The sequence below is a fragment of the Diachasma alloeum genome, unplaced genomic scaffold (assembly GCF_001412515.2).
Source record: "Diachasma alloeum isolate Michigan unplaced genomic scaffold, Dall2.0 Dall_scaffold_00288, whole genome shotgun sequence".
NCBI classification, from domain to species: domain Eukaryota; kingdom Metazoa; phylum Arthropoda; class Insecta; order Hymenoptera; family Braconidae; genus Diachasma; species Diachasma alloeum.
The window spans coordinates 540,416-567,260 of NW_021680427.1; the positions used below are offsets into that span (position 1 = coordinate 540,416).

Consider the following 26,845-nt stretch of genomic DNA (forward strand, 5'->3'; position numbering starts at 1 on the left):
TCCGCACAGAAAAACCTAAACGCAATTACGTTCAGCTAATCGTAATTTACGGTTTGCTGAAGGTAATGTACGTTTAACGTCAATATAACATCTGGTGGCTTTGTTTTCGTCATGAAAAGCGGAATTTCGGCTTCAAAAAGGCGGATTTTACAGCAAAAATAAATATGTAAATTACGCTCAAACAAAGCGTCTTTTCCGTTTCGCTAAGCGTATTTATCACACATTACGATCTTAATAGAAACGTATTTTACGATTTACTTGTGTGTAATTTACGAAAAAACGTCGTATTTTACGCTTGAACTAAGTTTTTTCTTCGCCGTTAATTACGGGTGAGTAAACGTAAAATACGGAAAAAATCATCGTAATTTAACAACGTCGTAATTTACGCTTCAACTTTAAGCATAAAATACGCTTCACAAAGCGTAAAAGACGACTTCTCAAATGTAATTTATGTTTAGGGTTTTCTGGTGCAGTGTAAAAACTCGTGCAACGATCGAACTAATTTACATACCCACCATAGAACAAATATTTAATACTAGTAAGATGGAACTCTTGTCTTCTCTGAGAACCAATATAAGTCCTACTTTGAAGCACAAACAAAAATTCACTTTAAAAAAATCCAGTGTAACGATTTTTCAAGCTTCTATTATGCTTATCAAGTAATGTAATATGATGTCTATGTATTTTTTTTATGTACTGTAATCTTTTACAGTAATTATAAAAAATGAAAAATTCACTTCTTACTGTAATAAAAAAATACATGAGGTATCCCACGTCAAATGAGTGAATCGCTGACCCTCACCCTCTTGGAAATTAATGGCGATTTTTTCTACGATCGGGAAGGTTGAAAAACTATCTCTCAAATTTTTTCAGATTTTTTCGGCAGCCCAGTTCGGAGATGTGATTTTGTTCACATTTTTCCGTTTTTTCCAATAACTCGAGTTCTATTTGTCCGATTTTGATTTATTAAGCGTCAAAAATTTCCATTTTTTACCGCCTATACGACTGTTTTTAGTAATTTTTTTTTTCGATTCCTAGATGCTCATAATAACGAATTATCGAGAAAAAAAAGTTGAAAAACTTAAATTTTGCAAATAACGTCACGGTTGATATTCAAAATATTTTTTTCAGTAATTCTCATAATCAAAACAAGTATTTTGAGCTATCATTCAAGTTGGGCATCCTCTTGGATTTATGTTGTTTTTAATTTTTTCTTCCGCAAATTTGGTCAAAATACCACAAAACGACTTCGACTATGTATAATCAAAGTCAATCAACGCTATTTTGAGGTGTTGCGACCAGATTTACAGAAAATTTTTTTAACAATAAAGAATAATTGTATACACTTGTATACTATCAAAAAATACATATATAAGATAATATATATGTATATATTATATAATAGATGCTATATATATAGTACATAATACCTCCTTAAAAATAAAAAGGAACGCAAAAAAGCAAAAGAAAAACGAAGGAGAAGATAAAAAGGATTATGACGATTCCGAATAAATTATTCAACAATTAAATTCTCAGTGTGAAAAACTTTGTTGAAACCATTGATTTTTCCTGCATTATTATTGAAATAAAAATTAATGAAAGTGAGAAACGGTAACCTTTTACTATTCTGGCACCCATGGGAAAATACGCGCGTGAATTTTCCAAGTTTTTTTATTTGATTTTCTTAATGAGAAGATGAGAAAAATAGAATGAGAAAATCTTAGAAAATTTGGGCTGAGGCAATTCTATAGAAAATATTTGAAGAGAATAATTTATAGGGAAAAATCTAATTCTATTTACTTTTTCTAATTGAATATGTTCTGTTGAACATTTCCATAGAATCGGCCAAAAACTAATAGAAAGTTCAATAGAAATCCAATAGGATTTTCTAAAGAATTCGCTAGTTTTTTCTATTAAATTTTTTCGTGCGTCATTTTTTATTCCTGTCCTAATAACTCTCATGATTTCCCTGTTTTCATAATAAATTCACTTTGGACAATAAAGAAAACACTGGGTCACCAATTTGTCGCGGTTGCTCATTGTCCTCTGGGAAAGGATGAAAATGTGGTGTTTTCCCCTCTGCATCTATTACACCCCATAACGCCAGTGGTAACAGGTAACAATAAAACTCGTCTGGCCATCCTCACGTCAATTTTTTTAATATCAAGTAAAAAAGTACAATAAAACGTTTACGACGTTTCCATCCACAAATGCATCACTATAAACTCTCGATAAAATGTCTCATAGTAAAAAAAATCATTATAAAAATTGTGTCTGTATCCGTATTAAAAAAATATTTTACAAAATTTCGCCTCTCCCTCAGTCTGTGTTCGGAATTTTATTACATTATAAATATTGTTCATTGGCACTTGTTCCAAGACCTCCCCGTCCTAAACCTCATCCTTATAAAAAACACTATCCATAAAGTTCACAATAAACTTCACTACCGTACATGAAAAAATTCCAGATTGCATGTCGAATTAAAACGCTAAAGAAAGAATGACTAACTCCTACCAATGGTCTAGTGAACGAACGAATGATTGGGAATGAATGGGAATTTCCTTAAACCTAACAATAATTAGTCTCCATATTCCGATGTACGGTGACTGGTGCGAGTACCCGATGAGGGGACTCGAGGCAAGTGATTGGCGCGGGTGACGAGACAATCGATCTCCTCACCAACTCCGGTTCATTACTCCCAACGAGTAGAAGTGGTTCAGCAAAGGACTGCTGTTCATTATCGTCATGAGGGGTCATGGTGCTGTACCCATGATCACTGTCACCCCCAGCAGGCCTCCTGTAATTAGTGGTCACCCTGTAAGGCGATATAGGAGGTCCATTCTCCTGCAGCAGTGCATCCAGATGATTTTTCGACCTGTCCAGCTCAATTGGCTCTGGATCTCGGCCACTCCCACTGCCCCCCAGGCCCACATCGAGATGAGTCATCCTCAGGGTGTCTGGTGATCCATGAAGATGAAGGCACTGATGCTCCAGCCCAGTCTGCACACTGTGAAGTCGATAGCAGAACAGACTGATCCCAAAGATCAAAACAACAGCAAGAATTCCCCCTGCCACTGGCCCCACTGAGGGCCACTCCTTCCCAGCAGCATCTCCCATGGACTGAGAATTATAAGTACCATCTGCATACGGAAATAACGACCCTAGGATTCCCTTAAAACAGAGATAAGCATCCGAGCAGAAGGGAGAGGCCAGCGAGGACTCTCCATCCGAATCAATGGAGCACCATTGGCACCCGAAGATCCCCAGACAGTCACTCTCTGTCTCGTAACCCTTGCAATCAGGCGTTGGACACTGGGCAATGCCCAATTGCTGGACGTACAGTGAGGATCTCCCCCAGTGGGAGGTCGAGGGATCGTTCCTGGAGGTTCCCTGCTCGAACGCTGGAGCACAAGGCTCGAAGCTGCTGCTCGTGTTGGCCCTTTGACACCCATCTGCATACAAAGAGCACTCGCAGGGGCACTCGCACACTGTTTGCTCCATCCTGTTGCAGTTCAGGCAGGTTCTGTCCATCGTACTGCAGGGACAGAACACCTTCAGTGCGCACGTCTCATTGACAACCCCGAAGAAGAGGTTCGTCCCTGGAACTGCTGCCATCTGATACTTCACACAGTGCTCCCCATGGATAGTATTCGTGAGAACATGGTCCAAGGAGGTGTTGAATTGGTAGTACCTCTGGACTGTTCCGTCTAGGTGATTCACGCAGACTTTCTTCTTTACGAACATCTCGTGGTTGAGGATGTCGGGGGAGACCAGGAGCTCCTGGCGAGTCAGGTGCTGCTGCTGGAGGAGTTTTGGGGTCCCAGGCTCGAACAGGGCTGGGTGAGAGACCAAGTACCCCCTGTCATCCATCAGGAAACACCTAATTGTGGAGTCGTTGCAGAATGCCAACATGTCCTTGATGAGTCGAGCCATGTACCCCATGGTGATGTCCATCGAGGAAATAGCAATGATGGGATCACTCTGGGCGTGAAGGGCAGCCCTTCGACCCTCGAAGATGGTTTGACTGAGGGTGAGAACGTAGCCAGCCCCAGCTGCGTCGAGGTAGGGTCCTGAGAGGACTATTTTCCCAGGGTGTTCGAGGGCTTTTGTGTACCAGACCCTTCGCTTCGGGTCGAAACCCGACTCCAGAGAGGTTCCTGGGAATACTTCGACCACACCAGACTCCACTGCTGTCACGTACCTCCTCACGATGAACTTCCCCGAGGAACTCTTCTCGTGTCTCTTCTTTAAGTGCCCCAGAATCTGGGAAATTGTTGCAACGTCTCTTCGAACTGATGCACTCAACCCAGGATTCGCCAGTAATCCTGTGGTGTCTTTGATGTATGCCATGTAGCTCTGGGGTGTCACTCGATTACCCTCGTCCTCCAAAGACGGTCTTAGGGACCACTGGGAGAGGTAGACAACCGCATGGGAGAGACTCTGAATGTGTCCCTTGTAATTACACAAGTCTGCTGAGTTGAGGGAGACAGTGTCCAATCGATGGTGCAGAAGATTATCAGGTAATTGAGGGGGAAATTTAGCCACCGGTCTGGAGGGTGGGGAGTCGCTCTCCTCTGTTACAACACAGACGATTAAATCAAGGTACTTCAGGTGTTTCCATCTTACAGTGACATTTATCCCCAATTTGTTGAGCACACCCATCAGTCCTCCTGGCCTCTCTATCATCTCTATCACTAGTTGTTCGTCTATGTTCTCGATGTCTCTGAGGTAAACTTTTAGCGGCTGCTCTGACAGCGTCTCGATCCTCGGAAAGCTTTTGTGCATCAGAACAATTCCCTTTTTGTCGAAGAGAATCGCTCGCGTTGGGGAGCCGGCGTTGAAGTAGGTGATCTCGTTGACGAATTCGTGGAGTTTGACGTCCAGGGAGACTAGGGCGGTGTCGGTGACTCTGGTGATGGACAGGGTCATCATTTTTCCGTAGGGGTAGGTCTCCAGGTACGAGTCAGAGAGGTAGTAGTCCTTCTTGTTCATCGTGGGGCACTCCAGGGTGGAGAACAGCCTCGCGATGTCGTACCCCAGGATGTTGTGGGTGGGGAGGGTGATAATACTGGAGTTGACTGAGGTTTCCTCCACTGCGATGTGGGGCTTCAGGTTTGAGAGGATTAAAACTGTTCGCAGGTGAACCGTCACTTGCTTCGAGGAAATTGTCTCTATGATTTTTGTCACGTTGGAGATGTCTTTCAGGGTGTTGGTCACGTGGACGACTACAACGTTCCCTGAGACGTTGCGGGTCAAGCCGTCGAAGTCGATTGTGAGGGACTCGTTGGAGTCTGTTCGCATCGTCGCGTCGATTCGCCTGATCAGTTGGAATTTGTTGACATCTGTTGACTTGACTAATCCATTTTTACAGTGGACGAAACCTCGACCTGCCAGGCCGATTATTGTTACGGAGTCTGAGTCTGAGAGCATGTCGACGATTGTCTTGGCAGTGGCACGCGCCAGGGATATGTCCTCCTCGGACATGAAGGCTCCGTGCTCCATTAGGACAATGACGTTCTTCGGTCTGTCGCACTGGGATAAAAATAATGAACCGATGTTGCGGACTGGTCCTGCCTGGCCGCAAATAACTCCTGGACGGTGGAGGAAGGGGAGGACGCGGAGGTGCTTCCAGCGGGGGGTTTTTAACTTTGTGGCGAGCTCTGAAAGAAGAGGGAATTTCGGTGAGAGTGGGGAATGGCTCTTTATCTTTAAGCTGAGTTATCGGGGGTGATGGACGTGGTTGGTAATTCGGTTATGGGCTTTTTGTGAGGCGTCGCTGGAGGTTGATTATGGAATTAGGCTGGGCTTGTTGCAGTAATTTTTATGGAACGCTTTTAGGAGGGAATTTCGACGTTATGAGATACATTTGATTCGGATTTTTCCATTGAGCTTTGGAAATATTACGATTAACTCAGTGTTCCACGAATAAACGAATGTAAAAAATTATTCATTATATGTTAAAATTGGTTTTCTATAGTGAGAGAAAAACGATAAAGTTCTCAAACAAGTCTTACTTGTGCCAAGAAAATAGTTTTTTGAAAATGATCAAAAAAGGATTTCTTTGGGGCAAACATGCAGAGAGTGCGCCGGAATGAAAAATTTTTGTCGCAAAAATAGATTTAGTAGTTCAAAAAAATTGCATTCTCTGTATACGCAAGAACTGTCATTTCTAGCACTACTCCATTCGTTATTCGATAGTCCCATACGTATTTTTCTCCCGAAAAATCTTTGTTTTATGCGAAACAAGGGATAGTAGATTTCGCTTCGGCTGTCTAATAATCACAGACAAGAAATGAACCCTTAAATGTAACAATAATGATGACATGATAGCAATCTTGTAACTTTGGGATAAAATATTTGTTGATAAATTTTCCTTTATATCAGATATTTTCATCCTGAAAAGGCACCGCCTGGTGTGAATTATCCGTCTCTTGAGCCAAATATTTCGTTGCTGTCGAAAGCAGAACAATTACTCATGTTTGAGACTTTCAAATTCGAACCAAACAAATTCTTTTTTGACAATTTTCAACTAGCTATTTTGTTGGCCCAAAATAGACTTGTTTGACAACGTGTTTTTCTCTCAGTGTATAATCTTCAAAGATGAATTGAAAACAAATTTATTTTGCCGAACTTTCGACTAAGTTTTGAAAAAGCTAGCACTAATTTAAGTTTTTGCGAATAGGGTAAACAGGTCAATTTCTGGACGGGCGTTAGTTTCCGAACGAGTTCAACTTGCATTGAATACTCCATAAATAAAATGAAAATTGTACTGACGATTTCAGCTTGCAATAATATTGCTCGTGTATAATCATGTGATCAATTATTTTTGCTATTGATCGACATTTAATAAACGAAAAAAATATGGCCCAGTCGTCTGGAAATTAGGAGTTTCGTCTGCATTCAACTATTTCTAAATTTAATTCAGAAGCGAAGTGGTAAAACGGCTTAACTCGATTTTGACTATCGGCCATTTTTCAGTGAGTATCTCGGAATCTAAGAGAAATAGCTAAATTTTTGTCAAAACCTTTTTTGTAGCACTCAATTTGCTCTAGAAAAAAGGTTATTATGAACATTTCGCTATCTCCTTTAGATTCAGAGATATTCTTCAAAAACTCAACAAAGAGGTAAGCCGACTTAACCCGTTTGACCACTTCACTAAGCCATCATATATGGCTTCGATACCTTCAGGAATGTTTTAATTAGCAGAAAAAATTATTTGAAGTGCAAATAACAAAACAAAGAGTAATTCAGTAGTGAAGCCATATATGATGGCTTCAATACCTTCAGGAGTGTTTTAATTACATTACCCATGTAGGTGATTCTTTTATTTTAGATCCTACCACGAAACTCGAATTTCCTTTAACCGCCCAGCAATTAACCTGTTCACTCTACATGAATGCAAAAAAAAGTCAAAACTGAAAATTGTCTCTAAAAGTTTGGGAAAAAATTAGCACGAACTCAATTTTCCACGAATAGATTAATGAAAAAAATCAAAACCCAAAATTAACTCTGCATGAGATTCAAAAGTCTGGAAAAAATTCGCACGAATTTAGTTTTCCATGAGTAGATCAAGGGGAAATGCGAAAAGAAATTAATCATCACTCAAAATTAGTTCTCTAAGAGCTTCAGAAGATAAAACGGAAGGTATTTCTGCTGATTTTTCAATTTTCTACCAATCCATGAGTGTAAAAAATTAATCAAAACTGAAAATGGACTCTTAATGAGTTTCAAAATTTTGGCAACAAAACTAGCATAAACTCAATTTTTCACGAATAGATGAGAAAAAAAATTATCAAAACCCGAATCGGCCTCTGAATGAGCTCTAAAGTTTGAAAAAAAAACTAGCAATTCAGTTCTCCATAAGTAAATCAATGCGAAAAGAAATTAAACACCACTCAAAATTAATTCTTTGACAGCTTCAGAAGACGAGATGGAGGGAATTTCTGGTGATTTTTCGGTTACGTTTCGGGAAAGCTAGCATTAACTCACTGTTCTACGAATACATAAATTTAAAAAAATCAAAACTGCAAAGGGGCTCTAAATGATCTTCAAAAGTTTGGGGAAAAAAATAGCAAGTACTCAATTTTCTACGAATAGATCAATGAAAAAAAACCATCACTATAAATTGAATCTCTAAGAGCTTTCATGTTATAAAAGATGGCATAGAAAATGATGGGGTTCTGCTCATTTTTCAATTCAGTTAAGAAAAAAAAATAGAATCAACCCAATTTTTCACCGATAAATGAATGCAAAAGAAATAAATCATCACTTAATACTTGCGCCAAATGAGCTTCAAGGGATGTGATAAGGACTGTGAATTGTTTGGGAGAAAACCTGAAGAGAATTTTTTATAGAGATTTCAGTTTTCGACGAAAAATCTATCTTGATATTTTTTCCTAAATATAGTGATTATCCAGATGAAAACTAAAAAATTAAGGCCCGGATGTACCATCTTTCGAACGTTATCTCCATGTTTTTTCCATCTTTCGTCTCTGAAGTTGTCAATTGAGTCCTGCATCATGTAGAAGTTTTGAAAAATTATGAATGAATAATCAAAAAAAACTAGAAGAAATTCTTAATTTTTTCGAAGAGCATTTCTAATTTATATTCAGAATAAGTTGAATAACAAGAAATTAAAAATGTATCTGATTTACGGTGACAAATGACGGCCTGTCACCCAATATCATGCAGGGGGAAGACTGATTTTATAAATCTTTTCCCACACTGCACAGAGACATTTATTACGGAAAAGGCTCTTCGAACAAAGTTGTAATATTTTGGAGAATTTTTTAATCACACTTTTATCACATAAAAATGGCAGATGACTACATACCACTATTTTGAAAATTGAGATACCTAGCTGTCAATTCCCATGAGGAGTTAGTGCTTTGTTATCCACCATGGAAAATGACAGCTAATAGATAATTTGCCACAGCGAATCAGATATTTGTAATTTTCACTTTTTTCGACTCATTCTGAATCTCAATTAAAAACACTCTTTGAAAAAGTTCAGAATTTTTTCTATTTTTTAAAATCATTTCTACACGATGTACCTCTCAATTGACAATTTTGGAATAGGAAAGATAAAAAAAATCCGGATAACATTCGAAAGATAGTACACTCGGGCCTTAATTTAGAATTAATTATGAAAATTAATTTGAAATTCCTAAAATTAATTTGAAATTCAATCCTTCTATGGCGTTGCCACGTAATTCAAAGCAAAAATTCCAATAAACACTTTAACCACGTCATGAAGACGATTTAATATTGCGCAAAATGCAAAAAATTAATTGAGATTTTACGACTCCAGTGCTGATTGAATTTCAAACTCAAACCGTTTACCTCTGAACATAAAATTGCAACGAAAAAAAATTCTTTGCATCATCAGAAACATCAGTTCATCTGGGAAAAAAAATACACTGGGAAAAAAAAAATTAACATCTGAAACCTATTTAGTTGAGACAAATAATTTTTCTTCAATCGCTTAAAGTAGTATAACCATAACTTAAATTTTGAAGATGAAACTCTAACATGAGTTTTCAACGGAAGTTGATATGAATAAAAACATTCTGGTTGAGTTCGTGCTCAATTGGCAGTCTAGTATTACTATTGACAATAATTAATTCAGAAGTAGCAAAATAACACACTCTTATTTGCATATGAATTTATCTTATGAGCATATGAATTTTTGCGAGATTAGTAAAAATAAATAAAAGTTTTCTGCCTAATATAAAAATTATCGTCAGAGTCAAACTTTTGTGATAAATAATTTCTGTTTCTGGGTACCCCGAATTTGATTAATTAATTTTTAACTCTCGTCTTAAATCAATAGATCTAAGAAATTATCAATAATGAGTAATTTTTTTATTTAAAAGCCTCCTTCATTAGGCCATTATGCGGTCACCATTAGCAATACTAATAATTACTAGGCAGATGATATGAATAACAAACCCATCTGCATTTAACGCCAACGTTTCGAGAGTTGGATTCTCTCCTCATCAGGGCGATTTAATTTCGTTTATCAGCACAGTAGTTATGACAAAAATTGTTGGAAAATAGAGTGGCAGTGCAAATTGTCCTCTCATTCAAAATAATTTGGATCTGGATTTGAACAAATATGGTGACCACATGATGACTTAATGGAGGAGGTTTTTAAATAAATTTATATGATCGGTTGGAAAATTAAAAAATGATGACTCATTTTTTTTCGGGGAGTGCATTCATTTTCCCTCACTACACTCAGCGACTTACGTGGAGTTTGGATATACACTGAGAAAAAAAAATTATTTCTGCCAAATATCCATTTATTTGAGAGAAGTATTTATTTTTTCAATACGGTATTTCTCCACTCGAGTCATTCTCAGGCAATCCACATTACGTTTTAATTATGCAAATTACATTGCTTTACAAGATGACCATGTTAGTGATAACCTTGAGGAATTCCTTCAATAATTATCAACATTGAAAAATTGATCGAAATTGTTCCCTCTGGAAAATAAAAAATTAGTGAAAAATGCATAATCAGTAGAGGAGTTCATCCAAGGTCATGTAGAACCTAGTCATTCTTTAGAGCAACATGATAGCTATAATTGAAACCTAATCAGGCTCGCCTGGGACGGCAATGAAGTAAATGAATATTTGGCAAAAATAATTTTTTTTTCTCAGTGCACAACAACAATAAATTTCAAAACGTATCTTCTCCAGTATTGTTGATAATTAAGGAGCGAAAATTTGTTATGGTCATATTCACAAAAGTATTTATACAAAAAATCACGTTGAGGATTTTTGTTAAGGGGAAAGGGAACCCCTGTGTGTATATGAGGTATTCCACGACACATGAGTCAACCGCGACCCTCACCCTTTTGGAAATTGATGGCGATTTTTTCTACGATTGGGGAGGTTGAAAAACTAAATCTCAAATTTTTTCAGATTTTTTCGGCAGCCCAGTTCCGAGATATGATTTTTGTTTCATTTTTCCGGTTTTTTTCAATAACTCGAGTTCTATCCATCCGATTTTAATTTATTGAGCGTTAAAATTTTCATTTTTTACTGCCTATAAGAATATTTTTAATGAAATTTTTTTTCCATCTCTAGATGCGTATAATAACGACTTTTCGAATAAAAAAGTTGAAAAACTTGAATTTTGCAAATTACGTCACGGATGGTCGGTTTCATTTTTTTTTCAGTAATTCTTATAATCAAAACAAGTATTTTGAGCCATCATACAAGTTGGGCATCGTCCTGGATCTATTTTATTTTCAATTTTTTCGTTTCGAAATTCCGTAAATTTGGTCGCAACACCTCAAAATGGCGTGGATTGACTTTGAATATAGACAGTATGAAGTGAATTTGATTGTATACCTATATATTACGTATTTTTTCGATACCCAGTCGAAGTCGTTTTGTGGTGTTTTACCCAAATTTGCGAAATTTCCAAAAGAAAAAATTAAAAATAACATAGATCCAGAAGGATGCCCAACTTGAATGACAGCTCACAATACTTGTTTTGATTATGAGAATTACTGAAAAAAAAATTTTGAATATCAACCGTGACGTAATTTACAAAATTCAAGTTTTTCAACTTTTTTTCGAAAATTCGTTATTATGAACATCTAGGAATCGAAAAAAAAATGACTAAAAACAGGCGTATAGGCGGTAAAAAATGGAAAATTTCAACGCTTAACAAATCAAAATCGGACAAATAGAACTCAAGTAATCGGAAAAAACGGAAAAATATGAAAAAAATCACATCTCCGAACTAGGCTGCCAAAAAAATCTGAAAAAATTTGAGAGATAGTTTTTCAACCTCCCCGATCGTAGAAAAAATCCCCATTAATTTCCAAGAGGGTGAGGGTCAGGGATTGACTCATTTGACGTGGAATACCTCATATGCACTTTTAAATTTATATTTCCTCCTGCAATTATTATTTTTTATTTATAAAACTACTCCATTAACTTAACAATGCAATGATTGAGTCGATTACTAGTTTCATAGGGGAGACTGGGGCAAAATGAAACAGTCAAAAAACAACTGTTGACGCAATTCAAGCAAAACAATTTTTTTTTCATTAAATATTTTTTTTATCCACTTTTTTTTTTATTCTTGGGAGTGAGAATAAGAATTTTCCATTCAGTAGAATGGCCAATTATTGAGAAGTTTTGCCAATGGATTAATTGAAAACAAAATGAAACCCAAAATCCAAAGTCAGAAATGTGTAATCGGCCTAATCTAATTAATTGAATTATAATCCACTGAATTATAAGACAAATAGAAAATTATTATTTTCATCAGTACTCCCAATAATGAAAAAAATTAGATAAACGTTAATAAAACAAAAATTGTTTTGCTTGAATTGCGTCAAGTAGTCGTTTTTCGGCTGTTTCATTTTGCCCCCCTCGCCCCTAGATAAAAATTAATAATTGTAGGAGAAAACACAATTCTAAAAGTTCATATAAATACAAGGGATTCCGTTTCGCCTTAAGGATCTTGGTTGTTTTTCTCATTTTGATAATCTGAAATGATCTTCAATTGCTATTCAGTTTTACATAGCCCTGGAGTCTCCAAAAATTATGATTATACAATCAAAAAAACGTTGAAAAAAAGCTGAACATTTTAAAAGAGCGTTTTTAAATAATATTGGGAACTAAACCCAATAGGGAGGAAATTGCAAATTAATAATTTGATGTATCTAATGGTCGTTAGGTCGTCATTTGTCACAGTAGTCAATGGCTGTCAGATCGTTAGTTACCATGATGAATTACCCATTCACTATTTCCTCTCTATCAGACTTATCTCTTAATCTTTATTAAAAACGCTCTCTAAAAATGTTCAGTCTTTTTTCTACTTTTTTTGTTTGTACAATCACAATTTTTAGGGACTCCTGCGTGATGTAAAATCCAATAGAAATTGTGATATATTTAACATTATAAAGATGGAAAAATAATCGAGATAACGTTCGAAAGATAATCCACCCGGGCCTTAAGTTGACTTTTCGATAAAAGGAAATCGACTCCCTAATTTTGAATGGCCGGAGACAATTTTGATAGAGAAAATCAGATTTCTGAGGGACAATCACGCGGAAAATAGAATTTAATTTTTTTTCCTCGAAAAACGAAATACTTTTGTTCCTAGGGTGAACCTCCCCTTAATTAATAAAAGTGATAAAAAAAATTACCATTTTCAACTTGAGAGCACAAGTCCATGGATTTCTCCCTGCGACTCTTTCCCCCTGGTCTCTCTTCACCCTGATCCCCATGGAAGGCATCTCTCTCAAGAATTGGAACCACAAGATTCAGGCTTTTCTCCAAAATATCCAAAAAAATCTCCAGCTTAGCATTGATACTGTCAGTGAGTGTTCTCAGCGCATCCCCAGGTTCATCAGTGATGCTGACAAAGTCCAGTTTATCCAGCATCTCCTGGAACTCGGTGAGGCCGAGCTCATCGTTGCCAATTGATCTGAGAACCTGCGATAGCGCTGCTACGATGTCCTTGAGACACATTCCACCCAGTGGCGTGGGTTTAACCTGCTTACTGAGGGCTCTACCCACCTGACACTCGACGATTCCATCGTCCTTGGCCTCTGGGCTCTTGGACGTCACCAGAGAGCACAGGATTACGATTATCCACAGTCTACGTAAAATCGTCATCACTATCTTGAGTTTTTTTCAGCGATATCCTCCTCATAGAGATAACTCACTCCTTCGCCAGTGAATTCACGAGTCTGTGGATCTGTCAGTGATGCAAATATCATGAGGAACTTGGATAACAAAACTTCAGCCACATTTTCACGCTACAAACAACTTTTCACGACTTTATCCTCAATTTTTTAATTTCTATTTGTGTTTACAAACTTCACCAAGCCGACTATATACTTGTGTCTTGTGGGCCATCCACTTGTGTTATGTCGGCACCTGGCGCACTCTGCATCAAAACACGCGACTCTGGGTGGACTGATTTTGGTCAAGACTTTCACCCCTGATGTGAACGGTCCCGTGAATTATTTCAATTCTATTCGTTTGTTAGTTTAACAAATTAGGGGTTCTGTGGGAAGAATGAGGTGTTGATGGTGCTGGGAGGATGAATACTTTCAATGAAATTGGATCTGGCGAGCCCGAGCAGGATGCTAATTCAGCGCTCATCGAACTGGACAAGGGTACACATGTCAACAAATACTTAACCTCAATCTGCTCGGATATTTGCTCCAATTTTATTCGTATTTTTTATCTCTTCTGCGAATTGAGAACTTAGTATGAGAACTCGCAATTGTTCAATTGAGTTGAGTGAATTTTTTTTAGTGGCGTGGGGGGGGGGGGGGGTAATTTTTGTCACGCGGGAAATGAAGGATATTTTTGAATTGTAACTATTGGTAGAGCGGGGCGAAATGGGTCTTAAATCTGTGGGGGCATTTGAATAATATGTTAGACAATTGTGTGAAAGTGGGGGGGGGGGCGTTTTTAAGGGTTTCCAAGTATTTTTTACAGTTTGGTACAGACCACACAATAGCTTCGACCATTTTTAATCATTAAATTTGTTAATTAAATTGCGTGAGAAAAATTTGAAAAAATCATGAATATTCAGCTTCATTCAAATTACATTTTACACGGAATTATTATTAATTTTTCTAAGGGGATACGTCGGTGGAATTTAAAGGTTTTCAATGGGTCTTGAGACCCATTGAACAGTTTGTGGTATATTACGGAATATGGAAATAACTTTTTCTTTTCAATTAATCCATTCACAAAATTTTCTCCCATCAAAACTTCTCAATAATTTTCCACTCTACTGAATGGAAAATTATTATTTTTTATTAACATTGTTTTCATCAACTTTTCTTTATTAACTTTTTATTATTATTGGGATTATTTATTATTATTATTATTATTATTATTATTTTCATCAGTAATCCCAATAATAATAAAAAGTTAATAAACAAAAGTTGATGGAAAAAAATGTTAATAAAAAATTTTTTTTTCGACTGTTTCATTTTGCCCCTCGGTTTCATTCTGCCCCACTCTCTCCTAAATGATTAAAATTTTTTAAACTTTTGGAAATCTTATTTTTTCCTTGCGAATGAAAGCGTTGTAATCATTCAAATTCAAGTTTTGGATTTTTTTTGTTACATAGACCGAGTATGATCCAAAAAATCCGAAAATGCAATTTTTAGAATTCGAACTTTTTTAGTCCGTACGTGTGTGTATATGCGTACCTATGTAACAAATTTTTTCTTCAGTTGTTCGCTAATGAATTGATGGAATTGAATCGTTTGTTTTAAATGTAGGTATTTTTGAGCCCTATCGATCGCCATTAACTAAAATTGAATTCAATAGTGAAGTGGTAAACCGGGTTAAGTCAATTTGTACTTTTGGCCAGTTTTTGATGAATTTCTCGAAATCTAAGAGAGATAGCTGAATTTTTCTGATAACCCTTTTTATAACCCCCAATTGGCTCTACAAAAGAGTTCGTGACAAAAATTTTTCTATCTCTTTTAGATTCCGAGATATTCGTCAAAAACTGGCCAATAGTCAAAAGCGACTTGACCCGGCTTACCGCTTCGCTACTGAATTCAGCGATTGTTTTTTCAATTTTCGAATTTTTTCGAAAATCGGTTGTTTCACGATAACTAATAAAAATATTCTAAATTGATTGAATGATGGCTTAAAAAATTTGTTTGTATGTTCTTTTGACAGATTTCGAAGATGAAGACAATAGCAATAATCGTTATTTCGATTTATTGGAAAATTTGTAAAAATTTTGTATTTTTTAAAAATCAGAATACCGGGGATATCTTTGAATATCATGTTTCACTAGGCAATCATGCGCGCTATCGCGCGCGATGACCTCCAAGTGAGCGCTGTAACGCACAATAACATCCTCGTAGTCATGGAAATCATTGATTGATCCATCAACCAATCGCAAGGCGAATAAAAAGTTAACAATCAATACAATCATTTATTGTCAATCAACTTTATGAAAAAGGAAACATGCTTCAAACAGGACAATTTTTTCCCCTTGTAAAAAACAATTCTTTCCCTTCACTGATAGAAGGATTTTGTTACTGTTAACAAGGCTTTTTAACTACTAACAAGATTCGTTAATAGTCAACGAACGGCTGTTATTATTATTATTATTATTATTATTATCATTACTATAATATATACTATATTACTATAATATTACTATAATATTACTATAATATATATCATTATTATAAAATCATATTCTATTATTTTATAATTATAAAATAATAAAATGCAATAATAAAATGTAATAATTATAAAACTGAAAAATCAATTATTTGAAATAATAATAATTCTTTTCAGTAAGATATAATGATAGGCATCAATAGTTAAGAAGCCTCGTTAACTGCAAGTAAGTTGTCCCACCTTTTCCATCAGTGTTGATGACGACTCCACACTGAACTCAATTGATGATCTTATTTCCGAGTAATGAACATTGAAGAAAGTTAATTGTCCATTATACCCCACCCTCCCCTAATAAATTACGAAGTGTTCAAAGAGCATCGCATTAAGATTCAATTGTGCGTGCAATCATTTGCCTTCTTTCCCTCATTCCAATTTCTAAAAGTCAAGTTTATGAATTTCGTGACGTAAATAACAAGGGGGGGGGGGTCTTGAGACTAAAGGAGAGGAGGGGATAAAAAATTTCACAGAAAATATAAGAACGTAATATGGGAATGACGCCTGTGATATATGTTAATGGAAAAATCGTACGCACGACCAAAAAAACTAGCGCATTCGCTAGGATGTTCTATGGCATTCCAATTAGACTTTTATTGGAAATTCTACCGAGGCAATAAAATTTCATCGATTCTATTGGAAAATTCCGCAATTTTTCTGCGCCGTTTTTTGCTAGAAAATGTTCCATGGTTTATTTTATTTAAAAAAGTTAATAGAATCAGATCTTCCTGTACAAATAAATCTATAGAGATATTTTCAAAAAAAAATTTTCGTCATAAATTTCGTAAGTCTTTTTCACTTCATTCGTTTCTCGTATCGTTAACCCCTCAAGTACTGCATCTATGTCACATATAGAGCTGTCGGACAGCCTCGATTTTTAGACATGTACCGACCACTCGCGTTCTAATGCATAATTCCTGTTTTAAACAATAAAATATGATCACAGAACGTCAAGTAAATAATTTTCAATCAATTTGAACATTGGAATTCGTTATTATTAACAATTAAATTGTTCAAATCGCTCTAGCAGTGAAACTGAATAAACAAAAATTTTCAAGTCATGAATCGTATAGAATTTAGTAAGCAATAATTTTTGTTTGTTTTCAATTTTACGTATCTCTCGTAGATTCCGAGATATGAGCAATAAACTACAGTAGATACTTCGTATAAAATACTTTAGGGACAGTAGGAGAGTGAAATTCCGGAAACCCCTGTGCCCCCACTACGCGTGCCCATAGAGAGGAGAAAAATAGGGATCACCAGGTTTCAAACAAGAAACCTCGCTCGTCGCGCCCGAATTCAATGGAATTTTCATTTTTACTGAATGACTATCGCTAACTAATCAATTTATATGTGTTTAATGTTTTGAATTTGTATCGCCCGCATTCCCTTTTCTCTCTAAACATATCCCGCGTAACAGAATGGCAGCTGATGTTGGGGGACTGTTGCTGCACGGAGAGAAATATTCAATAAAAATTACGTATCTTTTCCGTAATTCTGGAGTGAAATGTGGCTGTAGGAAATTTTACGGAACTCTCACGGAATTTTTCCAGAACGTTCCGTAATTTTTATCTGAATCTCCTGTGAAAAATTACGATACCGTCACTTAAATTTTTTGAGTCGATTTCGTAATCGGTAAGCGAACTGTGAGTTCCGTAATTTTTACTGAACATTTCTCTCCGTGTGGACTCGAGAATAATCACAGACGAAAATAGTATATTTCGTAACGAGTACAAAAAAGTGTTTTTTGGCGAGTGATATAATCCCACGACCTAAAAAACATTTTTTCACGAGTTACAAACAATATTTTTCATCACAATGTGGCGGAAATTGCACTTTTAGGCACGCGGAGCGTGCCGAAAAGTTCACTTTTCGTCACAGCATGATGAAAATTACGATTTCTCGATGGGAAAAGTGAAAATCGTTACATTTCCATTACTTGAAAAACGTGGTGTGACCCCCCTATAAAGTCATTAGACCCTCATGATCACTTCGTTCGTTCCTCCCGTTTAATCTTTAACACCCTTTGATCCCTATAACTACTCTCTTCCCGTTGAAAAATGACCGAGGCCATAGGTATCTTATAAGAAGCCCATGGAATATAAACATTCGGCAGGCGATAAAAGTGCCGAGAGTGGGGGTAGGCCTCGAGCGCTCGGAGCGCGAGGTATCTTATAGAGAGGTATCTTATACAAAGCCTCTACTGTAGTTACGCGACCCGACATAGCGCTCTCTGCTTGCGGCGCGCGGTGGCAGTGTTACCGGATCGTGACGTCACCCCATTTAAAATTGTACAGGTTTTGGCTATAAATCGCCAAAATCTGGCAACCCTGCGTGGTGGGCTTGACAGCGCTGTGCTGGGTCACACAACTCTTATATCCCGAAATCTAAAGGAGATATGTGAAATTGACAAAAAATAAAAATTATTCCTTATCGAATTCTAAATAATTCGTGGTCGAAAAATTTTCGTATATCTTCCATAGTTTGGGCGCTAGAGCAATGGGAACAATTAAATTGTTGATACTAAATAGTTGCAATGCCTAGAATTGATTGGAAATTGTTCTCTTGACGTTCCGTAATCATACTTCACTGTTCAAAAAAGGCATTACGCATTAGAACGCGAGTGGTCGATCGTTCAATTTAGAAGTGCTTTTTTGGGGGTGTCCCGCAGTTCTACAGCTGTCCTCCCCAAAAATCATCAAACCTTCGATCTAACACCCCCTTTTTTCAGGTCTCCGCTCGAAAAACACAGGCGAGCGTTGCGAGGCAATCGTCCGCTTCCCCCGGCTCTTCGAAAAGTACCCCTTCCCAATCCTCATCAACTCAGCTCTCCTGAAGCTCGCCGACGTGTTCCGCCTGGGCTCAAACTTCCTCCGCGTCTGGGTCCTCCGAGTATGCCAGCAAAGCGAGAAGCACCTCGACAAAATCCTCAACGTCGAGGAGTTCGTGAAACGAATCTACTGCGTGATGCACTCGAACGACCCCGTGGCGCGTGCCCTCACGCTGCGCACCCTGGGCTCAGCGGCCTCGATCATCCCCGAGCGCCAGCAGGTCCACCACAGCATCCGCCGTTCCCTGGACTCCCACGACTCAGTGGAAGTTGAGGCGGCCATCTACGCCGCCAGGATGTTCGCAGCGCAGTCCAAGCTCTTCGCCGTCTCCATGTGCAGTAAGATCTCGGACATGATCAGGGGTCAGGCGACGCCGGCGTCCATGAAGCTCCAGCTGATTCCAATCCTCCAGTACATGCACCACGACACGTCAACTGCGTCGATGGTGAACGAGCTCTGCATGGAGCTCCTCGCCAGCTACCCAGCAGTGGAGTTCGTCCGAGTGACCCTCTCCGCAATGAGCACCCTGGCCTCAGCCACCCTCATCAACGTCCCCACGCAGGTCGGCCTCCTCCTGACGTACCTCCGAGACGACCCCCGAATCTCCGTGAAACGGCACTCCCTGAAGCTCCTCCTGCACTTAGCCAGAAGAGGAGCCCACCTGTGGCCTCGAGGGGCCCTCGAAAACCTCATAGACTCCACCCTGGCGTCCAAGCTCTCCATCACCGAGAACGGAAACGAAAGCAGCGATCTTCTGCTCAGAACCCTGGACGTGATCGAGGTGCTGAGCCAAAGTGCTGTCACCTGCGACGCCAACATGGAGGAGAACAGCCCCCTGGCGTCCCTCTGCATCGACGCTTGCTACTCCCACAATCCCCTGGTTGCTGTCAAGGCGGTGACAGTCCTAACGAGAATCGCCTGCTACTGCTACGAGGAGGGGCTTCCAGTCAGCAACATCCAGCACATCATCTCGTGCCTGGAATCCCTGATTGTTCTGCTCGCAGTGGACGCCAACGACGACAGGAATCTGTACCAGTTGAAGCTGTGCTTGGTGTCAACAGTGAAGCTGTGCCAGGCGCATCCTGGACATGCGCCTGTCTTCGTGGACGCCATAGGGACGACTTTGATGAACACTCAGTCGGACTCTGGCAGGGGGGAGAGGAAGCAGACGGCGAGTGTCTTGTGCGAGGCACTAGGCGCTATTGGCAGCTTTGGGGATAACGTACTGCTGCCGCTTCTCCCAGACGTCCTGGAGAAGATTAAACAGCCGTTGGACGTCGACACCAGAGTGATGCTCTGTACGATTCTGTTTCAAATGGTGGCTGGGGGATACGAGTGGAACGACGAGTGCCTGAACGCCGTTGAGAGTGTCATCCAGGCGGTGGACGGGTGGTCCAAATACCGGATAGGGAGGGGGGCTGCGAGGTACGGACACCACAAGATTGCCACGAAGATCTTCAAAGGACTGCGGGAGTCCGTGGCCTCTGAGCAGCTCCACTTCTGGCTGTCGGGGCTCGAGCTGATGACCAGCGCAGAGAGCTATCTCGAAGAGAACAAGAGCGAGTCGAGGGTTCTGAGGAAGATCAGTGTCCTTGAGAAGCTCAATGGTGCCATCTCGAGGTACGCGAGCGCCTGCGCAGCTCTCAAAGCTGCAAGCACACCGCTCAAGAGTTTACAGTTTGCGAGTGAGTACGCTAAACTCAGGGGTGAGTTTCTACAGGCGTTGGCCCAGCTGGTGCACTCCTGCAGGTCTCTGTGCACCTCTCCACCTCCGGCAATTGCGAGGTCAATTGCTGAGGTGACGAGTGATAAACTGCAGGTTTACGGACGAGTGACTTATCAATTGAGGAAGTCGGCTAAGGACTTTAGGAATTGCGCGGAGAGCTATCAGAAGCTGTATCAGTCGGCCTTCGATGCTGACCAGGGGAGTCTGAATAATATCAAGGCTCTGCAGGAGATGTGCAGGGTTATGGCCAACTCGGTGGAGAGGGTGTGCATGAGCTCTAATGCCAGCGCTTATCACAGGGGGAACGAGACTTTTGAGTTCTCTTTTGGGGAGTCTGTGGAGATGAGGCAGTTGGCCAAGTGCTGTAATGAGGTGAGGAGGCTGGCGCCCAATGGGCAAGGGGAGGAGCAGCAGGTGATTACGCATCCCAGTGTGGAGGCACTCATTTCGCAGGTGGTTCTGCTGGCTGGGGGCAAGGTCAGGCTGCCCATGCCCAGGTACTTCTTCCAGGCACTGCAGGCCACTGTTGTTAAACTCTCGGTTTCACCGCAGCCCAGAGTTCTTGGGGAGCCTGTCTGTGTGCCACAGGGGTCGCAGCTCGCTCTCAAGATCGAGGGGGTCTTGAGGCATGGGAAGAAGGCCTCGCTGTTCAGGTCTGTCGCTGCTGTTTGCATCTCCATTTCTACTTCGCCACCGTCGAAGATTAATTCTGAGAACAGGGGTAATGGGGAGGGGGTGAATGGGGGTAATGAGCTGCAGCAGACGGTTATTCCGCATAGGGACTTCTTTGCTTGTGAGTTCTTGTTGTCTTTGGGGAACTCCGGGGGAGCGGGAAACTCGGGGTGTGCGGGGGGCTCTGGGAGCTCGGGAGGGGGGAACAGCTCGGGGGCTAATCAGTTTCAAGTCACTGCCAGTGCTAGCATTCTGGATAAGGATGGCAATGTCTGGAAGTGCGGACCAAGGTCTTCGCTGCAGGTGCGCGTCCATGAGGAGCCGACCAAACGGAAACTGCCGTAGGGGGTTTAGGGGCTTGGGGGAGTTGGGAGGAATCGAGTGGAGGTGGGGTGTTGGACGCTCTTATTGCGTGATGCTGCAAGGGGTTCTGTAAGTTTGTTGATTATGGTGGGCGGGGAATTTGTATGCACACTGCAAATGTAATTTTGACTATCACATTTGAGTCAGACACACGCACAAAAAATTTAATCGAATGACCTAGCGAATTCGATAAACAATTCTATTGGATTTCTATGTGGAGAGGATTTCGACTGAATTTTTAACTTGTATTTTAGTTTTGGCCTCTGCGCTGATTCTACATAAAGGAATCTATTATGTCAAAATGGTAAACATTGATCCAGCCATTTGGACTAAGCACAATATTTCGAGATTTTATGATATTTTATTTTTATCATTTGGACGTAATGGATTCCTTCATGTAGAATCAAATAATGATCGCAGAGGCCAAAACTAAAATACAAATTGGATCTTTATTGAATTTTATATTGGTTCTTAGTTGATTGTATTGAAATTTCCAATAAATCATATTCTATAACAAAAGTCAATAGAGTTCGATTTTCCTATACAACTTATTCTACTGAGATATTTTGTGTAAAATTTCCTGAGCTGAAATTTTCTAGGTTTTTTTTATTCTAGTTTTCTTATCTTTTAATCGAGAAAATGAAACAAAAAACTTTGAGACGAGGAAATTCTACAGAAAATATGTCAATGGAATAAGTTCTATTGATCATTTCAATAGAATCAACAGAAACTAATAAAAAAATTCAATAACAATTTTTTTACCAAATTTTTAAAACAAAAAATACAGTTTTCTATTAAATTTTTTCGTGCGTGCAAACAAATGCCCAAAATTTCGACACAAAATTTCACTATAAATTTTTGTTTGAAAGAAATTAATTGGCAGAATTATATTTTTTTCCGTGCACAGTTTGTCTGCAGAAATTTGTATAAGATGTCTGTAAGAATTGGGGAATCGAAGAATGAACAGAATTTCATAAGATCGTACTTTACGTAATTGGAGACGTAGTTTTGTCCTAAAATCAGGGGATGTTCTAGAGAAAAAAGTTAATAGAAGAACCCAGTGATCAATAAGATTTCTGCAAAAAAATCAGTTGAATTTCTACTGGAACTCTATAAGAATTCAGTGGGCATTTTATTAAAATTCTCTTTATTTTTGCACCAATTCTATTGAAAAATGTGCAATTTCACCATGCGTTGTTCAATAGATATTATTTGGTAGATGTCTATAAATGTTGACTTTTTTTGTAACTTATTAGGGATTGTTGGGATTTTTTTTATAAGAATTTTTTTATAAGAATTCTTGGTCCTCAACTTCCTAAGTTTTTTTTTCTTAGATGTGATCCTGAGAAATAAAAATAAAACAAACAAAACTTGGAAACTTCTTGATAAAAATAAAAAAGTCATAGAGTTCCGATACAAATTCAATAGACTGTTAGAGAAATTGATCATTTTTTGTGGTGGCACATCTTTTCAACTGGGCGATATTTCAACTAGTGTCATCTGAACTGATCAATTTTAACTACGACATTTCGACTACGACATTTGAAATGGAATTTTCAACTACAACATAGCAACTAGTTTTTGTGAAATTACGATATTTTTGGGAATTAACTGAAATTTTGTTTTATTTTTATTTTTTTTACTCATTGCTTTTCAACAGACAAGTGATACAACTCAATTTAATCACTGAACTAATAGATTAATGATTAATATCATACAAAGATTCAATTTATTTTTATATTAACAATTACAAGAGATCAATAATTAAATATTAATAGTTGTTTTTTTTCGATGATTTTGTTTTCCATTTTATATTAAGATGCATTGAGCGATTCCACGCAGATCGTTTTCAGTGTCGTCCAATGCATTGTTGCGATTAACAATTCTCTTGATTCTCGCTTCATGATCTCTGTAAGCCTTTCATTTTTTGGAGGGGGCTGGCCACCATTCGTCTGCGTCCATCTGAGTTCCATTGCAGTCTGTTCGTCCTGAAGGGCTTCAATGAATCGACTCATAGTAACGTGGGATACTTGAAGACGTGTGTTGAAGACGTTATGCCAATCTTTCACTGCATTTGCCGTGCGTGGTTCCTCAATTTTTNTGCATGGTTCCTCATTTTTTACCGCTTCATAAGAATTCCACATATCAATTTCGAATTTGGGGGGGGGGGGGGTATCGACGTACTTTGGGTCCGATCCATATTTCCATGGCGATCCATGGCGTGTTTTTAAATCTGAGCAGTTGAAATATCATAGTTGAGATGTGACAAGTTGAAAAAATGTTAGTTGAAATGTTGCCTAGTTGAAAAGACAAGGAATCTTTTTTGTGACATCTCTAAAAAAATTCAGTAATTCTCTGGAATTTTTGAAAAATTTCTGGATTAAGGCCCGGGTGGATTATCGTTCGAACGTGATCCTGGTAGTTTTTTTCATTTTGATCAGCTGAAAACATCCCCAATTGCTATTCATCAAAAATAAAAAAAGCAGAACATTTTCAAAGACCGTTTTTTAATAATATTGGGAAATAAACCCAATAGGGAGGAAATTGCAAATTAATAATTTGGTGTATCTAACGGCTGTTAGGTCGTCATTTGTCACAGTAGTCAACGGCTGTCAGATCGTTAGTTACCATGATAAATTATCCATTCACTATTTCCTCTCTACCGGACTTATTTCTTAATCTTGATTAAAAGCGCTCTTTAAAAATGTTCATTTTTTTCCTACTTTTTTTGATTGTACAATCATAATTTTTAGGGATTTCTGCGGGCTGTAAAATCCAATGGAAATTGTGATATATTTTACATTATGAACATAGAAAAACTATAGTCTATAGTCTAAGAACTATAGTCTAAAATCTACATGAAAAAAACTCGATAAAAAAAACGACACGAAATAAAAATAAATGACAAGAATTACGACTTATGAAATTGTGAAAATTTCCCAAGAATTACTGCAGACAAACTGTGAATAGGAATTATGCGAATGGCATATGCAGTGAATCCATAGGATTCCGTATAGAATTACAGAATCACAGAACATGTTTATACAATCTTTCCATTCGTGAAGAGTTTGTGGGAGAGGAACAATGGTAGTTTATTCATGTTTTTCATTTTTAATGTGTAGAAATTAGAAAATGGTATTTTGTAATTAGTTTCATTGACTTTATCATGAAAAATTTGTACAGAGTGTGTATAAATAATATTTTTCAATGGAAGAATTATGTCTGGTTATTATCCTAAATTATTTCAGGAGCTGCCGTTTTTACAACTTTACAACTTTGGGAGAGTGAAGTAATAGGGAAACTTTCGATTTATTTGAAAATCTTCACACCTCATTAGATTATTGGTGGAATAGAATATTTTTTCCCTGGAAATTCGACTTTTTGCTCTTATCAACGAGCCTAGATTGAGCTCAATTGAATTTCCCTCTGAGTCTCTTTTCCAAGTGTCCATTGTACTTCACATGTCCTTACCGTCTCCAAGATATTCGAAAATACAAAATCTTTCAGAAATAACAGATATTTATATATGTATAACAGAAGTGTATAAAATCCAACAATATTACCCTCGTAAATATCGATATCGAAGGAGTAACAACTCTATAAAAATGATTTTTAATTTATAAGTTGTGCATCTGCTGCATTCGTACAGTATAAATCACCACTCGATACATATAATGGGTATTGTTAATAACAACATGTTTAGCATCGCATAAACTGCATCTGCGGGCATCCACATGAAAAGGGCCCACTTTGACGGTATTGGAGTTATGTATGTTCCGATAATCTTGATCAGATTTCTCACATTTTGAGCCCAAAATCAACCCGATAGAATGAAAACTGACGTCAGTATAGACGATCAAAAAAACAATTTAACATTGGTTTAAATGGGAGATGTGGAGAGAAAAACGTGAATATCTCGGAAACTAGATGCGACAAAGTGGGCCCTTTTCACGTGGACGTACACATTTATACAAATCTAGCTTTCCGTGGTTTGGAGTCTGATGGGTAAACGTTAGGCCTTACAAACATCAGAAACTGTGGATGCACTCATAGTAAATCAATTGACTCCATAATTTTTTTAAGAAAAAGTACGTCATAAATTCTCATAAATATTAAAAAAGTAATAACTCTGACAAATATTTGCATCTCATAGATAATGCACCTTCTACATCCATAAACTTTAAATCACGAGTTTATTTACATTATTCATAACAACGTATCTGCAGACCGTATAAGGGCACTAGCAACATGAAAAAATCGCTCATCTTCATTTATGAAAAAGTCTCTTAGCATTTTCAATTACAACCATTGGTCTTCAAATTGAATATCTCGCTATGAATAATTACATCCAAAAGAATATTATCTTTATTTGAGGATTTCAAAGGTCTTAAGATAAGATTTTCGAAAGTCTTAATTTGAAGCCTGAAATCCTCAATTTCAGAGTTTCTAAAGTCTCAATTTGGGACTTTGAGATCTCAATTTGAGACTTTCATAGACTCAAGTTAATAGTTTTGAATGCCTCAGATCAAGAATTAAGTTTAAACTGAGAGGATGACAGAGGAGAAAATGTCAAGAGGATTTCCTTTGTTGGCGAAGAAAATCTTAACATATTACTCATTTTCACTAAAAAAATCTTTTGACATTTTCATTTACAAGTAGTGATTTTCGAGTTGAATACCTCATTATAAATAATTATGAATTTCTCAGAATTAATTTAACTCAACTTGAAACTGGTCATTAGAACGTTTTTATATTGAGAACTAAAAGAAAAAACAGGACTGAAATTTCAAGTAAAATTGACTTGTCTCGTTTTTCAACTTCACCATTAAAATAATTATGCTCAATTATGCCTTGAATCCACAGCTCTCCTGCATGCCCACATAGAGGCAAACACTTTATTTCTCTGAGTACAGGTATGTTCTTTCCAGCTGAGTTTATTATCCAGGAGGACACCCAGATATTTCACTCTGCTGGTGTAGTTAATCTCCGAGCCATTTAGCTTCAGAGGTTGGATCTTTTCCAGTTTATAATTTCTGGTGAAAACCAGGATTGTTGT

The 26,845-nt window shown here is 38.1% G+C and overlaps 2 protein-coding genes across 2 annotated transcripts; one reads left to right on the plus strand and one right to left on the minus strand.

The window, feature by feature from the left end:
* Nucleotides 1–2,136: 2,136 nt before the first annotated feature.
* On the minus strand, nucleotides 2,137–14,248 carry LOC107038800 (VWFA and cache domain-containing protein 1). The gene is made up of 2 exons (XM_015258083.2): nucleotides 13,176–14,248; nucleotides 2,137–5,660 (listed from the first exon to the last, which is right to left on the minus strand). The coding sequence occupies exons 1-2, from the start codon at nucleotides 13,645–13,647 to the stop codon at nucleotides 2,569–2,571; spliced, it is 3,564 nt and encodes a 1,187-aa protein (XP_015113569.1). The 5' UTR covers nucleotides 13,648–14,248; the 3' UTR covers nucleotides 2,137–2,568.
* Nucleotides 14,001–22,450, plus strand: LOC107038801 (integrator complex subunit 7). Its single transcript, XM_015258084.2, has 2 exons — nucleotides 14,001–14,153; nucleotides 18,929–22,450. Exons 1-2 carry the CDS (start codon nucleotides 14,078–14,080, stop codon nucleotides 21,769–21,771), a joined length of 2,919 nt encoding a protein of 972 aa, XP_015113570.1. The 5' UTR covers nucleotides 14,001–14,077; the 3' UTR covers nucleotides 21,772–22,450.
* The last annotated feature ends 4,395 nt before the right edge of the window (nucleotides 22,451–26,845 follow it).